General features: G+C 41.5%; 1 protein-coding gene across 6 annotated transcripts in view; it reads right to left on the bottom strand.

Moving 5' to 3' along the window:
• The window catches only part of NBEA (neurobeachin), a 1788010-nt gene that overhangs the window by 1063569 nt on the left and 708980 nt on the right, over positions 1-15461 (bottom strand). For 4 of the 6 annotated variants that reach the window (XM_085621699.1, XM_085621702.1, XM_085621701.1 and 1 more), the window contains exon 25: positions 10603-10626. The exons of the other annotated variants lie outside the window; for them this stretch is intronic. In XM_085621699.1, the coding sequence (XP_085477825.1) occupies positions 10603-10626 (24 nt within the window). The remainder of the gene's footprint in view (positions 1-10602; positions 10627-15461) is intronic. 6 annotated transcript variants of the gene reach the window in all.

The following is a 15461-nucleotide window of genomic DNA, read 5'->3' as shown; positions in this document are numbered from 1 at the left end:
GCCTGATACTCTGGTAGGAAATACACAAAGTTGGTGCCATAAGAAAAAAGATTATGCTATTATTTGCACTGGGGAAACCTCTTCATTCAATTTCAGTTTATGCAAATGGAAATTGCCTTTACCCCCAGACAATTTGGATGAATATTGGTCAATCAAACATTGAAACTTTTTGCTCAATTATTGTTTAGTTCGATTTGCTCAGGTTGAGAACTGATATACTCTCGCTTACATTTTTCTAAATCCTGCATAATAAACCAAACATTGGATGAGAGCGTTGCATATATTTTCTAGTGCAGCCCAGAATAAACGTCTCCATCTCACAAATGCCTAGTTTAGTATTGATTCTCACATAGAACACCAAATGTATGAGGATCGCATCAAATGTTTGCTTGCCTAGCAGGTCACTGCTCATTCCTATAACGTTCATTAGTCGTTACTAAAGAGATGTGCTACACTCAAAGGAAGGGATAGCACCCACAAAAGAAAGAAAATCCTGGACATCTTCAATTCCACATTTCAAATAGAACATAATCGAAAAAATTCAACTCCTGGTTGAAAATGAATTCATCATAGATAGGGCTCGAAGCCATAAAAAGATCAGTACTGTGCTTAATCTCATAGCACAAATTTTTCTTCGATGATTCGGTAGACATTATGAAGAGATTAGCCGACAATGGGGCAAGTTTCTGTAATTCCAGTGGTACAAGAAGCTCCCAACAGTATCTGCTGCTTTAAAGAACGTAACGCGCGAGAATCAACGACCACGCCTGCACAATTTCAGTTAAGTGTCTATAGATAATAGAGTGAGTATCAAGCACTGACTGTGCCATCTGCTCTTTTGAACTTTAGTTTACAGTGAGGACTTAAAGAAAAACACTGTATAGGTATTAAGTGCCCTTGATGCACAGCATATCACAGTATTAACATGATTAATTATGTTTACACCAGAATGTATGTTCGAAAGACCTGTGAAAAATCCGTATGTCACAAGAGTGCGAAGCTTTGAATAGTCTTTCTGTAATAATTGTTCACTCATTCTTGCTTCCTCCTGAATGTAACAATCATTGTTTGAGAGAGGTCTTAAATAATTCTACTGCTTGGTTATATTCAATCTAGAGCAGTTTAAAAGGGAGTTTGACACAAGAATTGCAGCCAAGGGAACTACTTGATACTTTGAGCATAGTTTCACATTCCAGAAGAAAGAGTAATTGAGATGTAAAGAAACAAAGGAAATATAAGAGAAATTATTGGCAGAGGAAGATGGCCAGTCTATAGGGAGAAAATCTATTAGGTACACTGTTTCTCTGTTATCATCATACATTAGAATATAGAGATAACCTTAATAGTTGGGGCAAAAAATCAATATTTCCATTCCAAAGAAGATATAGTAGAGACATCAAATAGGTCACAATGCCACCATCACTATTGTTCCTCTTGCCATTGTTTAGATTTTTAAGTTGTGTGCCTTTTTTGTGTTGCCTACTTAAGATTCCTTTTGATGGCTCATTGCTCACCTTCACTATTGTTCCTCATGCCATTGTTTGGATGGTTAAGGTGTGTGCCTTTTTTGGGGTTGCCTACTTAGAGTGCTTTTGAAGGCTCATTGCTCCTCCATCTGTTGTTGGCAGAAAAGAACGCATAAAGAGCAATCCCTCATTTAATCTGTTAACTATCCACGCTGAAACAAACAAGGGATTGGAGAGCTATCATGCTGTGATTATTATTCGTAACCCTTCTGGAATACTGGCCAAATGCCGATGGTAAGTCCTCAGGCAAAACAGCATTTACTGCACAGCAAGCTAGATACTGCAGAGAATTAGAAGTCCATGATGGTTCTATTACTGGTCTGCAACTCTGACAGCTGTGTTCCGATAACAGGGATAGAGAATTGGCACAGACATGCACTGTCTACCAGTATAAAATGATTATGTTGAATGGAAGCATAGTTCTGTACAGGACAAACTTAATTGTAACAAGATTAGGAGTTAGTGGGGGGGCAAGATGGCCGCTGCAACATTGTGCTAAGAGGTCGCATCCTCTCCCTCTCCCGCACTCATGAATAATCTGCTGTGTAAGATGCTGTGCTATCCGTGAAAATACCCCTGATGGAGATCGCACGATGGTGACATAAAGGGATACATAAAGCTCAGCGTATGAAGGAACAAGTGCTCTGGATCGGACAGGGTTGGATTCGAGTTAAGCAAGCAATTAAGAGATATCTAGACGGACATCCGATGGCACCTAAAATACCCAACCGCGCAAATCAAGAGAAGGCGAGTGAGAGGGGAAAAAAGATATCGGATCCCTCAGCTGCAGTGAAGACTGGAACAACTGCTAGCTTAAAAATAGACACTCCCGCAGTGAAGAACACCGGCGCGATCAAGAAAGTGTCGGAGAAAGTGAAAAAAGGAGACACGCGGAAACCGAGCGTGGCTGCAAAAAGTAACAGTGGAAGTACTGGGGATGACCGCAACGCGAATAAAGTTAATCCCGGGAAAGGAGACGGGAAAGGAGACGAATACAGGAATCGGGACGCGGGAATGCGGCAACCTACCATGAAAGAGATCCTATCAGTGAAACTCCTCGAGACGCCAGAGATACCGGATCCCCTCAGTGAAACTGACGGCGCTGTCATTCTGGCCTCGGGAAGCGTCCTCGAGGACGTAACTGACGGCGAAGAGAGTCTGGCTGCTAGGCAACAAGGCGAGCCGGTGCCGGTGCCGAGAGTTAAGCAGAATACTGCAGAAGTGCAGATACATGCGGCAGGCGGATTAGACGTTGGGGGTGAGCAGCAAAAGGAGTCTAATAATGGAGGCAAAGAGGAGCCCAGAGGGGGTCTGGTTACTGGTATGAGGAGTATGGGTGGCACCACTGCCGATATGCTGGGAGCTTTAATGTTGATGGAAGAAGAGATGAATTCCTCTAAGAAAATGGTCGGCACCTGGGGCAGCAGGGACAGCTTAGTAAACCAGAACTTCTTAGGGGGGTCAAATACCGGCAAGCACCCTCAGGGGGGAGGGGATTGTACCTCTCTAGAAGGGGAAGGAGAATTTTATTCGGTGAATGAAGATTCGGGGTCAGCACTTTCATCAGAGTCCAATACAGAGGAGGATGATCAGGATGATCAGGAAGGTACTGAGTCAGGTAAAGAATCCACAACGAGGAAAAGTCATGTAAAATTAAGGAGACAGAACCCTGACTCACCTAGACACTTAGAGAAACGGCTAATGTGGGATTACTCTGCAACCTCGCAAGTATACCAGGAGGAGAGTAATTCCGGCAACGTTGCTGAGGGTGCGGCAGTTGGCCCTACTCCTCACCATCGGGATCCCTTTCATACTCTGTTTACCACTCTTAAGCAGATGCAAAGCGAAGCAAGGGCAGAAAGCCGCAGAGCGAGACAGGCATCAAAGAAAATTCAGAACAGCTTAAGAAAGGTTAATAAACTAGATGATGTACTTGTGGATCGTGTAACAGAGGTCGAGGAGCGCACCGGCAAACTTGAAGACGATGTTGGGAGCTGGCAATTATTTAAGACGGAGCAGGAAAAAATGGCTGTGGATATGCGCTGGAAGATGGAGGATTTCGAAAATAGACAGAGGAGGAACAATGTCAGATTGTTGGGTGTGGCGGAGGGGTCAGAAGGGCAGGATGTTAGACAATTTGTGATAAATCTCTTGAAGGGGGCCTTTCCAGAGTCCCAGTGGCAGTGGGAAACAGAAATACAGAGGGCACACAGGTTCCCATTCACAATGAAGAAAGCTCAGGCCACAGGAGGAGCAGGGAGGGATGGCCAGCAGAACCACCCGAGGGCAATATTAGTGTACGTAGGGAACTTCTTGCTCAGGGAGGAGATTTTGAGTAAGGCAAGGCCAGATAGCAGAAGGATTTTTGAAGGCAATTCTTTCTTTGCTAGACCTGACTTTTGTCATTTTACCGTAGAGAGGAGATGGAAGCTAAGACAGATGATTGCTCCCTTTCAAGCCCTAGGCTTGGAAGCATATTTATTATACCCTGCTAGGCTTAAAGTGATTGTGAGAGGGAAAATCTGGATGTTCACTTCCGAGATCAAAGCTGAGCTTTTCTTGGAGGAAATGAGGAAGCAGAAGGGGGGCTAGGGTATTTGTACACATAAAAGTGCCACCTGAACATAGACAATAGGGTCAGGGGTAAAAGGGTAACACAGAATAGTTAAGCCACCTTGCGGGAGAGGGATGCGACTCGCGCAACATAAGACGGGCACACATAGGTCGCTGACCTATTTGCCTGTAAAGGGGAAGGGGGTGGGGGGGGTAGTGCAGGGTGGGAGAGGGAGGGGGTGGATGCAGGGGGGGGAACAGCAACATTTTTTTTTTGCTATATTACAAGATTTGGCACATTGTTATTTATGTAGGAAACATTAGATGTACACAAACTGGTCTGATGATGGTAAATAATGTTTATCTTTGGTCGTATTTACAAATATCAGCAATATGGCATGCAGGATAGCATCAATTAATGTATGTGGTCTCAACGAGGTGAGCAAGAGGATGAGAGTTGCAGCGTATCTAAAAACTATGCGATTGGACTTGATATGCCTACAAGAGACTCATATAGAATCAAGCAAGACATACCTCTTGGAGCAACTAGGGTTCAAGGTGCTGGCAAGTACTAAACAGGGGACTAGGACCAGAGGGGTGGCAGTCTTGGGTAGACAAAGGGACGTGCTTGTAGGGAGGAAGAAGGAAGATCAATGGGGTAGATGGGTTATTCTGGAAGTATGCTTTAGGGGTCAGAAACTAACTCTTGTTACAATTTACGGATCTACGGAGGATGATCCAGATGCATTCCAGTTCCTTGATACAGAGTTAGCCCAGTGGCCTGAGCCCATAGTATGTTGTGGTGATTTTAACATTCATGATCTAGAGAGCTCATTTACACGTCAAGATGCGATATACCGGGGTAGAAAGAGGAAAGTATTTAGGGCATTAGCTGCTATGGTTACACACAATGCCTTGGTGGATCCATGGGTAAAGTTACATCCCTATCTAGACGGAAGCACCTTCTTCTCCGCCCCACATAAAATAATGGTTAGGCTTGATTATTTTTTGATATCTAACTGTCTACTCTCGGGGTCACAAGTGGAGAAGCTACCTAGGGTGATTTCAGACCACAGCCCGGTGATTCTCACTCTTAAAATTAGCCAAACACCAAGAACACCCTCATCGTGGACCTTTGAGAGAGGTCTCTTAAAGGATCCTGTATATAGGGAGCACATGACAGCCTGGATTAAATGTTTTTGGGATATCAATAGGGGGACAGCAGCTTCGTGAGTGGTTTGGGACGCTTTTAAGGCAGGAGCACGGGGAGAAACAATTAGTTTTGTTTTGGGAAGACAAAAGAGAGAAAGAGATAAGAGAGAGCAGGTTGGGCAGAGACTATTGAGAGAGGAAGGAAATCTAAGTAGGGCCATAGCACAAAATCTTCCTTTAGAAGAATACCTGATGAAAATTATAGCTCTAAAAGCTGAAGCGGTGGAAGGGTTGGCTAGGCAAGCTGTAGATAACTTCCTGACAAAGAAGGAAGAGACGTATGAACTTAGCGAGAAGGTGGGGCGAGTGTTGGCAATTAGAACCAGGCAGAGAGCGGCTGCAGCAGGAATAAATGAAATTCGGGATGCATTTGGGAACATGGTTATGGATCCTAATTTAATAAGGGAAGTATTCAGAAAATTCTACGCAGATCTGTATACCCCAGAGGATCCAGTGAGTTTACTGGAGGTTGAAAAATATCTGAGAAATATCTCTTCACCGATAATGTCCGAAGAAGATAGGGAGTTATTAGATGGACCCCTACAGTTGGAAGAACTTAATGAGGCCCTCAGCAATTTACCAGCTGGCAAAGCAGCAGGGCCAGACCAAATTCCGCTCGAATTTTATCAAATATTTAAAAATGTACTTCTGTCAGACATGTTCCTAATAATGCAACAAGCGCAACTAGGGGAATCCAGTCCGGAATCATGGGGAGGGGCTGACATAATTGTAATTCTGAAAAAGGGGAAGCCGCCAGAAATGCCAGGGTCCTACAGACCAATTACATTAATGAACTCTGATGTTAAAATATATTCTAAAATCCTAGCAAAGAGGCTGGCGGGGATCATTGAGCAGTTGGTAACCCCCACACAGCATGGATTTATTCCTGGAAAGGGGACAACACAGCATGTTAGGACTGTTATCACTATGTTTGATTCTGTAGGCATCCTAGGGGGTCCTGTCGCAGCACTTTTCTTAGACGCTGAGAAGGCTTTCGACAGGGTCTCCTGGGATTACCTTTGGCAGGTTATGAGGTGGTGTGGGATGGGGGAATCGTTTATTAAAGCTATACGGGTACTCTACAGCACCCCAACAGCGAGAATCAGAGTGAATGGAGGGCTGTCGGATACAGTAAGAATTGCTTGGGGGACTAGGCAGGGATGTCCCTCCTCCCCCCTCCTTTTTGCACTATATCTCGAACCTCTATTGCGACGATTCGAAGCTAATCAAGAGATACCACCAATGAGGGTAAACAGTTGCATGGTGAAGACTCTGGCCTATGCAGATGATGTAGCTATTCTAACCCCGAACCCCACTCTAGCTATAAAGGAGGTTGAGACAGAGGCCCAGGTGTTTGGACAGATATCGGGGTATAGCCTAAATAGATTAAAAATGCAGATAATTAAAAATAGCTATACTATATGTAATGATGATAGGGTGGTTAACTCAGCAGTGTATCTAGGGGTGTCATTAACGGCGGACTTGGATAAGATTGTAGAAATGAACTTGACCCCTCTGATAGATAAGGTGAAGAGAGAACTGGAGAGGATGAACAACTTACATCTCTCTCTTATGGGGTGTACTAATGTGATTAAAATGTTGATCCTGCCCAAATTTTTATATTTCTTTCGTTCTATCCCTTTGGTTTTCGAAGTTAAATGGTTTAATTTGCTAGAGAGAGTTTTGAATAGGTTTATCTGGGCGCATGGGAAAACCAGGCGGGCCTATAGATATATGACCCTCCCAAGACAAAGAGGGGGATGGGGGACCCCGGATTTTAGGCTATATGAAATGGCTGCAGTACTACAGTATATGCAGGGGCTGATTGGGGGTGGGGGACTCGACACAGGAGTTACGACCCTGTCCACGGAGGTCTACTCTATAGTATTGGGGGCAGAGGCAGAAATAACTTTTTAAATAGAGTTGAGTTTGGATATAATAAAAGGACTAGATTTAAGACCGTAGTGGCAGCATTTAGGATTTGGAATGCCTTCCTTAAAAGAATGGGACTGGGAAGATATAATAGATATGTCAGGCTCTATAAGAATAAGTCCTTCCCTGTAGAAGTTTTTGCTGATTCGACAATGGCGAGGTGGACTCAAAAAGGGATAGTACAGATTGGGGATTTAATGGATGAGGAGGGGATAGTCCAGTTTGTAGACCTCACCCTTAAGTATGGTATTGAGAGTAAGGACTTCTTTAAATACCTACAGGTAAGGAGTTTTCTTTGTCGTAAGCAAGGTGGTAGTGTGGGGTTCAACAGTAATGAAGTACTGGAGAAAATAAAAATAGGAGGGGATTGTACAATTAGATCCTTCTATGCATATCTAGTAAAAGGAAAGATAGATGACATGGAAAAAGTTAGCAATAAGTGGGCTGGAAAACTGGGGGTGGAGCCTGGAAGCTTTCAAGAATCCTTGGACATGGGTTGTAATATTTTGTGTTCGGGTCCCTTGCAATCGCAGCATTATAAGACTCTATTTTCATTGTATCACACCCCCGCTAGAATAGCTAAGTGGGGAGGTTCCACTGGCACTACTTGCCCCCGATGTAATGCAGGTGACGCAGATATAGTTCATATGTTTGCTACCTGCCCTCAGCTGTATACCTTGATTAAAAATGTAGAAGATTTTCTTGGTAATACACTTGGTATACGAATAAAATTGTCACCTATAATGATTCTGTTGGGGAGAGACAATCAGGACGGACCTGAACACAAGGAATTTGTGTTTATGGCCGCCGCAGTTTTGAGGTTGACAATAGCAAGAGCATGGTTAGACAAGATACCCCCGGGAATGCAAATATGGCTGGCAAATTTATTAGCTAGCTATAACCTTGAGAAAGCAATATATGCACGTAAGGGGAAAAGGGGAAGAAGGCTAGGGTTAAAAATTTGGGAACCAATAGCGAAATGGAAAGAGAGTATGGTATCGTAAGATAATGTAATATAATATGAAATATAGGTTACACCAAATTCCTTTTTGTTTTTTTACCTGCTGTCTAAATTGTGCTTTATGTTATTTTGTATTGTTTAAATTTCAAACCAGTCAATGTAGAATTGTGGAAGTTTAGAAACTGGTTGGAAAATGTACAAATGTATGATATGTAATACAATGTGTATATTGAGAAAAAGGGATAAAATAAAAAAATAATAATAAAAAAAAGATTAGGAGGTAGTGAATGCAGATAACACAGACTAGCCAACAAGTATGAATCAGTCACTGAATATAAGCTGTATTCTTCACAAAAGATAACCCTGTAAATGAGGAATCACTAAATTAGTTCCCCTTGCAGTCTAAAATGTGAAGCTAACGTAGCAAGGGCTATCACCATATGGCACGCAAAGGATTTGAATAGACGGGAAATGGGTATCCTTTTATTGCACGTTTTATCTTTTGAGGAGATCAAGAGAAAATGATCCCTTGTCGATAATAGGAGGCAAGGGATAGGGGGTGGTAGAGTGATCCAGTTACCAAACTTGCTGTGTCAAATGACACTGCACTGTGATGTTCAGGAAATTATACATTATTAAATATATGATGAATTTGATTTACTTTGACCCTTCTACTGAAGTATGCTACTTTTCAGAAGGAAATAATTAACATGGTGCTACATGGATAAAATACAATTTAATTTTAGGTTCACTTGATGCACTACTAATAATACCCTACAGTCAGTTTAGCCATTTTGAAAAGAAAAAGGTAGTGATTACATCCTTTTCTGGGTATAATGTGTAATCCATTATTCATGTGTGAAGTGAACATCAGGTTGTCCTATCTATGAACTTAGCTTGAAGAGACCCCAGGAACAAAAAGGAGGGCAAATTCAACTACAACTTCCAGAAGCAGAGCTGAACAAGGACAGCTGCTTCCTGTCAGTTCCAGGTAGAACTTAGAGGATGCTGTATTCAGGAGTCAGGTTAATGAGATGGGGGTTGCTAGAAAAGTTAGCCCCAAGAATTTTGGTCTCAAATCAACCTGGGAGGTGATTTTACATGAAAATGAAGTACTTCATGCAAATTTTAATTCAATGTGGGGTTATACTTTGGGGGTCCAAAACACAAAAGGATAAAGAGAGGTTGGGGCTACCCAGGATAGCATATTCCTAAACATAAGCACAAGAAACAAAAGCTACCTGGGTTACTGGCACAGACCAAGGAGAATATCTAGGATTGGGGTGCCGGTAGTTCAAACTGTTAATCTTTCTGAATTCGTATGAGAAATTATGACAACCCCGCACCCACCAATGTAGGACACATGCTTGATCATCACGTCACGTCTGCCCAACAGTTTGTTGAGGGAGGATGGGGCTGCCTGTAGTTAAAGGAAGCACTTTTATGGTAGTGGAAGATTACCACCAGTTATGAGGTGAGGAATCCTTGAAGAGAAACTAAAACCCATAGTGGATGCCCACAGTGGCTAGTTGATATATTTTAGGGGCATCTGGATGATAACATAGAAATATCTGGTCCAAAAATAAATGATGATCCGATATATGACTGTGACAGAAAGCATACATCAAATATCCATCAAGTCATGTTTTTGGAAGCAGTACCCACTTTAATAAAAAAAAAATTAATTTTAATATTGATCAAAAATTAGAAGGCTACAGTAGAAAGCAAGCATACTCATCTTAGACCAATTTTTATTTGAATAGGTACTTGAGAAGGCAACCATATTTTTTATTTAAGCCCGGAGACTAAGAAAATTGAATATCACAATGCTTGGATTAGCACAAACAAAGTGGAAGGGACAGCAATTTAACTGATGAAGTAAAAGGAAAGCAAAAGGGCACAAGAGGGAAAAGGGCTCAGATTATATACAGAATTGCATTAAGGGAAAAGAATGACCACCACAGAAGAAAAATAGACAACCACTTTCTCCTTAAGTGATCTATTTTTCCCTTTTACCAACTTATTATCTTATTGGCAGCTAGTCATTGCCTTTTACAACTCTATGCCTCCTACCATTTCCATTATAATCACGCCCAGAACTTTTTATATAGGCCCATTACACATGTAGATTAATTGTAGCCTGTTTCTATGCTAGCAAATGTAGACGTTCTGATACATAAAAAGAATAGTACATTATTCTCAGTATTTTTCATACAAAAAGTAGTTATCTTTCTACAGAAAGGAAATCACTTCAAAATGTTTATGATTTCCCGATCAAACAGGAATATTAAGGCAGTGTGATTAAAAAAAAAAAGATTTAAAAACACATGCATAGTACAATTCTGCAACCTAGATTGTGACACATCAAAAAAGCTTAAATGAGAAAAAATGATAGAGTTAAAATAAAATGAAACTTACAGCAGTAATACTAACCTTAGACCCCTGGACATGCAATAGACAGAACAAACAACAGATCACAACAGTACAAGAAAAAGAAAGGCGTTACAATCAAAAGAAAGTACAATGCAAGATTGAGAAACAAAGCACCAGAAATTGCACATTCGTCTAATTTCAATTGCTAATTACTAGGTTTGTAAAATGAACTCACATTGGTACATTATGATATTGACAATTAGGCAGCACAATAAATAGTAGCGCCCACTGGCACACTCCTAGTTTTTATGGTGAAGATGTTTGTGAAGAAGCATAATCCAAAATAAGAGACTTTTGTTGTAATTATTGCATTTGAGTGCAAGTATAAGAAGGATGCTCATTTTTTAAGTCAAGTATGGTCATTTTATACCTAATGCAAAACATGACTGAAAAAAAGACATTCCCCATTCCAGAATGCATCCTGCTTATGAAAACTAATCTCCCAGTTTACAGTAGAATATGGCCCGCGAACCACCATTTCCAATATATTCACCAGCCGTACGTGTGGCACAACTGACTTTCTGGTTATTTGTAAAAATGTTTAAACTTTGAAGTATTCATTATCAAAAATAGGAGCACCTCCGAACTGATATCTCAAATACGACCGAACCCATAACCGCCCGTCACTAGCTGACGTCTAGGGTAGGAATGGCCACAATGCAGTTAGGCAAGGAGAGGGACACATTTGTTGTCACATGGTTCCTGTAACTACCTCTTTCATTTCACATTTACAGGTCTGGTTGTGACAAGAATGCTTGACCCATGTTGGTAAAATGATGAAAAGGAATCTTGTCTACAACCTTGACTGTATTGTCAAAATGTGCCGGAGCATCACATATTCAGAGCTTTACTAATGTCATCATTTCTGATTAATAGTGTACTAAACTGGGGCATTAACCTGTATGTCTAAGCTGGTGTCATGGTATAGCCATTTACTACTACATGGACAAAACATTGTAGAACCGTACAAAGGCTAACAAAGCCTCTGTCAACTGAATAGTAAATGGGATATTCATCCAGACGAGTCTCCTGCCTTCTAGAACAGCATACAAGAACGACACATGGTTTCCTTGAACAACCTGTGATAGTTACTTTATCTATTTGAACATTACCACAATCTTAGAACCACTTTTAGAAAAGGAAATCTGGAAAATGTTAAGTGGAAAAAAGCATTGTAGTGGTAGACTCTCACTGCCAAAAGTCAGATCTGTGCCCATACTGTCCAGTATTCCTCCTTTCCTTGTTATTAAACCAGCACAGGTAGTAGTGTGCGCGGCTATCACTTTCAAAGCCAGGAGTCAACAGGACCACATGAAACCTACAGGATCCCACAATTCTTTGATGAGATCCTGATAATGCCAGTAGTTGCCAGGTCCTCCCCTAGCAGGATTTACCCTGACCATGGACTCATACAGCCAAATGGTGCCACATGCAGACCCGCTCTTAATAAAAGCAGAGCAACGATCCCTAAACTTTGCCTTGTTGTACCAGTTGTGATGAAACCAGCTAGAGGCAGCATTCTGTTATCCGGAATACCTCCCTCACCGAAGAAGCAAGGGACTACTGCCTCCTGTCTCACCAGCCCTTGGACTGCTGGTGCAGTAAATACTGCTCCTTGAATCACCAGCCTTCTGACTGTTGATGACTTCTCGACTGGACTTGGATGCACAATGAAAATGTGCATCTTTACCAGGACACTATGCCATTGAGATCTTGTACTTCATGTGTATGTGGCACCATTTTCAAGCAGGGTGCATCGGGGGTGCTCTTCTGACTCATGGAGGAGGAAAGACCTGGCAGGCAGTGGTGTTTGCAGTGCCCCTGATTCTGATTATGTAAATGCAGACATGCTAGTGTAGGGCGAGTTTCATATTATGTTTGATCTAGATGATTTTGTGAACACCTTCCTACCCAGATTATGTACCTGGGCACATATTTATCTATTTAAGGCAGCAAATGTGATTCGCTTGATGCATTTTGTGAGTAAAATGAATGTGTTCAGTCATGATGTTTTCTGCCATGACTTTTGACACTTATTTCTCTTTACACATTTTTTTCACTCCATGTGTTTTATTGAGTCACGACCATTGATTTCTATGACCAGAGAGTAGCCTTTGTGCTCAACTGCTGATCTGGACTCTAGCCCGAACCCTTGCCTATGGGCCTGTTAGTGGTCAGTTACTGATGTGTTGCCTTTTCTCTTCAATTTCTACTCCCGATATATCTATCTTGACTAACCCCTGACATATTCAGATTCGTTCTCTTTTTCAATTTGCAGTCATTGCAGTGCTCTTGCATGGAGTTCTGTCCGGATGATTACCTATCATTGACTTATATGTCGAAATGACGTAGACCTATGCATGCAATATGCCACCAGCTACTATAATTAATATATTGGTTGAAATCAGCAATTTATTCAGCATCCTGTTCTTTGGAGCCTGATTTTTTAACCTGTACTTTTGTACCTGCATGTATTGTACTCTATTTCACTTAGTTTTACCTTCACAAACACTTCACTTTTGCTGCTTTTTATGAGACTGTGCAATTAAATATTTGGCACATGCATTAATGACCTGCATTGTATGGGGTTTAGTACTATTTATAACTATCTAAGCTAAATATGTCACTAGTGAACCGACTTCCTATACATGATTTACCAGGGGTTCACTTGGCATACCGGGTTACCATTCTACAAGATAAGCCTAACCCATGCCAATTCACCAGTAACTCGGAGCCCATTATCTCCTCCAGAGCCAAGTAAGTCCTTCATCCAAAGACAGTAAATGAAGAGAAATGTCTCACACAACAGAAAGAGAAAACAGGGAAAGGGGGGGCAGCTGTTCCTAGAAAGGTCCTTCATTGGATTGCCAGGTCTGGGTCAGAACTGAAGATTGCAGTCATACAAAGACTGAATTCAGAAAATGGACAATACATCAGGATCTTTGAAGCATTATTAAAGAAGCCAAATTCATCTGAGGAGTGGATTGCAACATGATTATCTTCCAGAAAAGTACTGCTGGAATTTACACCGCTCAGAGCTATCTATCACCTCCCCAAAAATATAACTTTTGAAGACAATTTTGACTTTTAATGGTATCCTGATAAATCTGGTCCTACTTAGATTCAGCAGATATGTCCATTTGGTTTGGTTCAAAGCAAAATTATGTGGGGGTTCCAATCTTAGAAGCATCTATGCCAAGGCTATCTCGTGGGTTTTTGTCTCAAGGGGAGGTTAAGTGGCTAGAGGTGTCCAGCCACATTAATGACCTTGTCTTTCCTGTTTTCCAAGTGCCTCCAAAGTTGTGACTGGGGATTTTAAAACTAGGGATATAGATGGCCAAAGCTTCATTTTGGAGCAACACCCTCAAGGACCAAAAGGTGTTTTTCTCTAATCTTACCAGACAATGGTATCCAATTGTCTCAGTGTCACTATTGTCATATGCCTTTACAGGTGGAGTGACATACTGGCTCAGAGAATTGACATTATTACGACACCGGAAGAGGCATTTTGCCCGGTCATCATTCTACATTCCATCTCCAATCACATTTGTGCGTGGAGATATACTATATCCCTAAGCAATCACATATTCTTATTTAGGTCATAAGGACACAAAAGCAGGTACTATCTAAGAAACTCTGAATTTGACTGGATATCACACGATGTCTTAGAAAAATGTTTATATATCATTCTTGCCTGCTTTGGTATTTCATAATTATTATGCTACGTGTTACTGTTCTGGAGTATTTTCACAGGCTGCCTGGAGTGTCATGATACCATCCTACAGTTAGAGGACATTGGGCTCCAAAATAAGAAATCAAAACTAATAAACTGGATATCACCCTAATAGTGAGCACAGAGAAGCAGGTGGGTCCACGGTAGTGATTTCTTAGTAGTGGCTGCATTTTCAGGAAACTGACTGGTGAGCAATTCATTTCACCCAAGGGTGAGGCAGGCAACTTTTGATCATACACCTTGCTTTACCCAAATGACCCTAATTTAACAAAAAGGTTTTGTCGAGAAATGTGAAAAAACAATAATGGCTGTGTGAAAGGTTTAACTTATTTGTGACCTGAACACATCTTTAAATTAATGTATTACAGGTGGCATTGCTTGGTGCCAAATGGCAATGGTTTTCTGTAATGAGAGCTCCACAGTGTTCTGGATCAGACAGGGACTCCTCAGTGTCTCAACTTGTGAGATTGATACAAAATGAAGATTAATATTTTGAAATAGTCCTACATTAGATGTATGTATTGTTTGTGACTTTCCGTTTGGCAATGCATACAGCCAAACATTTTTTCTGCTACATGTGAAATCTCTCCTCATTACGTCTGCCATTTTGTGCATTGACGAGGCGGCAGGGCTGGTTACAACAAACTAAACATTATTTGACGCTGCCCGCTATGTGTAAGTGTGGCGTAGATAGGAGGCAGCGCCAAAATGAAGACCAGGAAAATCCTGGTCTTAAGTTAGCGAACAAGGAGAAATGCATTATTTCTCCTCGTTTTTGCTTTTTCCATGTGTGCTGCCTTGTGCAGCACACATGGAAAAAGCAAAATGCCACGGTTTCTTTATGTATAGGAAGGTACCCCTTCCTGTACATACACAAACCTTTTTTTTTAAAACGCCATTCTGTAACTTTCATGTGTGCTGCATGAAGCAGCAAACATGAAAGTTACAAAATGGCGTTTTAGGATTGTTTATGTGCAGGAAGGGACACCTTCCTGCACATAACCAATCCTTCCCTGCACACAGACACCCTTGCACTTTGGTGCTAGGGTGACTGCGTTGGCGCTAAGTTGTTAAACTTAGTGCCATCGCAGGGGGAAACGCAAGACTGCAC

The sequence above is a fragment of the Triturus cristatus genome, chromosome 8 (genome assembly GCF_964204655.1).
Source record: "Triturus cristatus chromosome 8, aTriCri1.1, whole genome shotgun sequence".
In the NCBI taxonomy this organism is placed as follows: domain Eukaryota; kingdom Metazoa; phylum Chordata; class Amphibia; order Caudata; family Salamandridae; genus Triturus; species Triturus cristatus.
The sequence above is the reverse complement of the archived record's forward strand: the minus strand, read 5'-3'. Positions and strand labels throughout refer to the sequence as shown.